The sequence below is a fragment of the Otolemur garnettii genome, unplaced genomic scaffold, assembly GCF_000181295.1.
Source record: "Otolemur garnettii isolate 467f Iridium unplaced genomic scaffold, OtoGar3 scaffold00121, whole genome shotgun sequence".
Lineage (NCBI taxonomy): Eukaryota > Metazoa > Chordata > Mammalia > Primates > Galagidae > Otolemur > Otolemur garnettii.
This window is the reverse complement of record NW_003852516.1, coordinates 4670327-4671663: the sequence shown is the minus strand read 5'-3', so window position 1 is coordinate 4671663 and position 1337 is coordinate 4670327. Positions and strand designations below refer to the sequence as shown.

General features: G+C 35.9%; 1 protein-coding gene across 1 annotated transcript in view; it reads right to left on the bottom strand.

Moving 5' to 3' along the window:
- The window catches only part of ERI1 (exoribonuclease 1), a 31111-nt gene that overhangs the window by 8280 nt on the left and 21494 nt on the right, over positions 1-1337 (bottom strand). Inside the window, exon 6 of the mRNA XM_003797661.3 lies at positions 540-654. Within this exon, the coding sequence (XP_003797709.1) occupies positions 540-654 (115 nt within the window). The remainder of the gene's footprint in view (positions 1-539; positions 655-1337) is intronic.

Sequence of the window (1337 nt, the reverse complement as noted above, 5' to 3'; positions counted from 1 at the left end):
CAAGAGAACAGGAATCAGTTCTGGCAAGGGCTGTAGCAGAAGACTGGCATTAAGTTAGTAAGCCTTGCAGAATTTTTTTTTTTTTTTTAATTTGCCCTACACATGTGTTCAACCTTTTTTTTTTTTTTTACAGTTTTTTGGCCAGGGTTGGGTTTGAACCTGCCACCTCCGGTATATGGGGCCAGCGCCTTACTCCTTTGAGCCACAGGCGCTGCCCGCATGTGATCAACTTTAATAAAAATAAAATTAAGACTCAGTGGGAAGCATCTGCTTACAAAATATCCACATATTGAATACCCCTAGTTTTACACCCTTCATATATACATATATACAATTAAACTACTTAAATTTAACAGGCTGACTGAGAAAAAAGGCTTATCTTTCTAACCTGAACAACTAATTTGGAAAGTTAAAAATTAAATAATTATATGGCCTTTTTCTGTGAAAAACACCTGGACAATCACAACTTAAAAATCTGTTATATTTTGTGTGTACATTATCATTAAGACCAGTATAATCATTAAATACAGAAATTTTACCTTGTAAAAGTTTCCATATGACTTTCGAATATTGATCCACTTTTTAGCAAAAGCAGGATATTTAAGCCTACTGAGTTGGCACTGAATGTGCAGAAATTTACTCATATCCCATGAACTATAAATCAAAAACAGGGGAAAAAATGGGTAAGATAAGTGCTCTACTATTCTTACAAATCAATATTTTAAGTTATTCTATTTGTTTTTTATTTACATGTTGGTTTTCTCAAATCACACATAACATCAAACTAAAAATGAACCTCACTTCCTACAAAATACTAATTAAAAAATAAACTGTAAAAAGCAAAAAAAGTACAGATATATTAAGTATTTTTCACAAACTAATTCTCATTAGGCTCATCTTTATTGTTCTTGTGATTGTAACCAAATCACTGATTTGACTGCCTGCACGGATTTCTATCTTGCAGAGTATTTTTCATAATTCTAAAATAACTCTGCTTTTTTTTTTTTTTTTGGGAGACAGTGTCTCATGTTGTTGCCCTAGATAGAGTGCTGTAACACAGCTCACAGCAACCTCAATTTTTGGGCTTAAGGGATTCTCTTGCCTCAGCCTCCCAAGTAGCTGCAACTACAGGTACCTGCCAGAACTCCTGGCTATTGTTATGGTGTTGTTTTCTTTTTTCTTTTTTTTTGAGATGGAGCCTCAAGCTATCCCCCTGGGTAGAGTGCCATGGCATCTTTTTTTTTGAGACGGAGCCTCAAGCTAATCCCCCTGGGTAGAGTGCCATGGCATCATGCTCACAGCAACCTCCAACTCCTGGGCTCAAGCGCGTCTCCTGC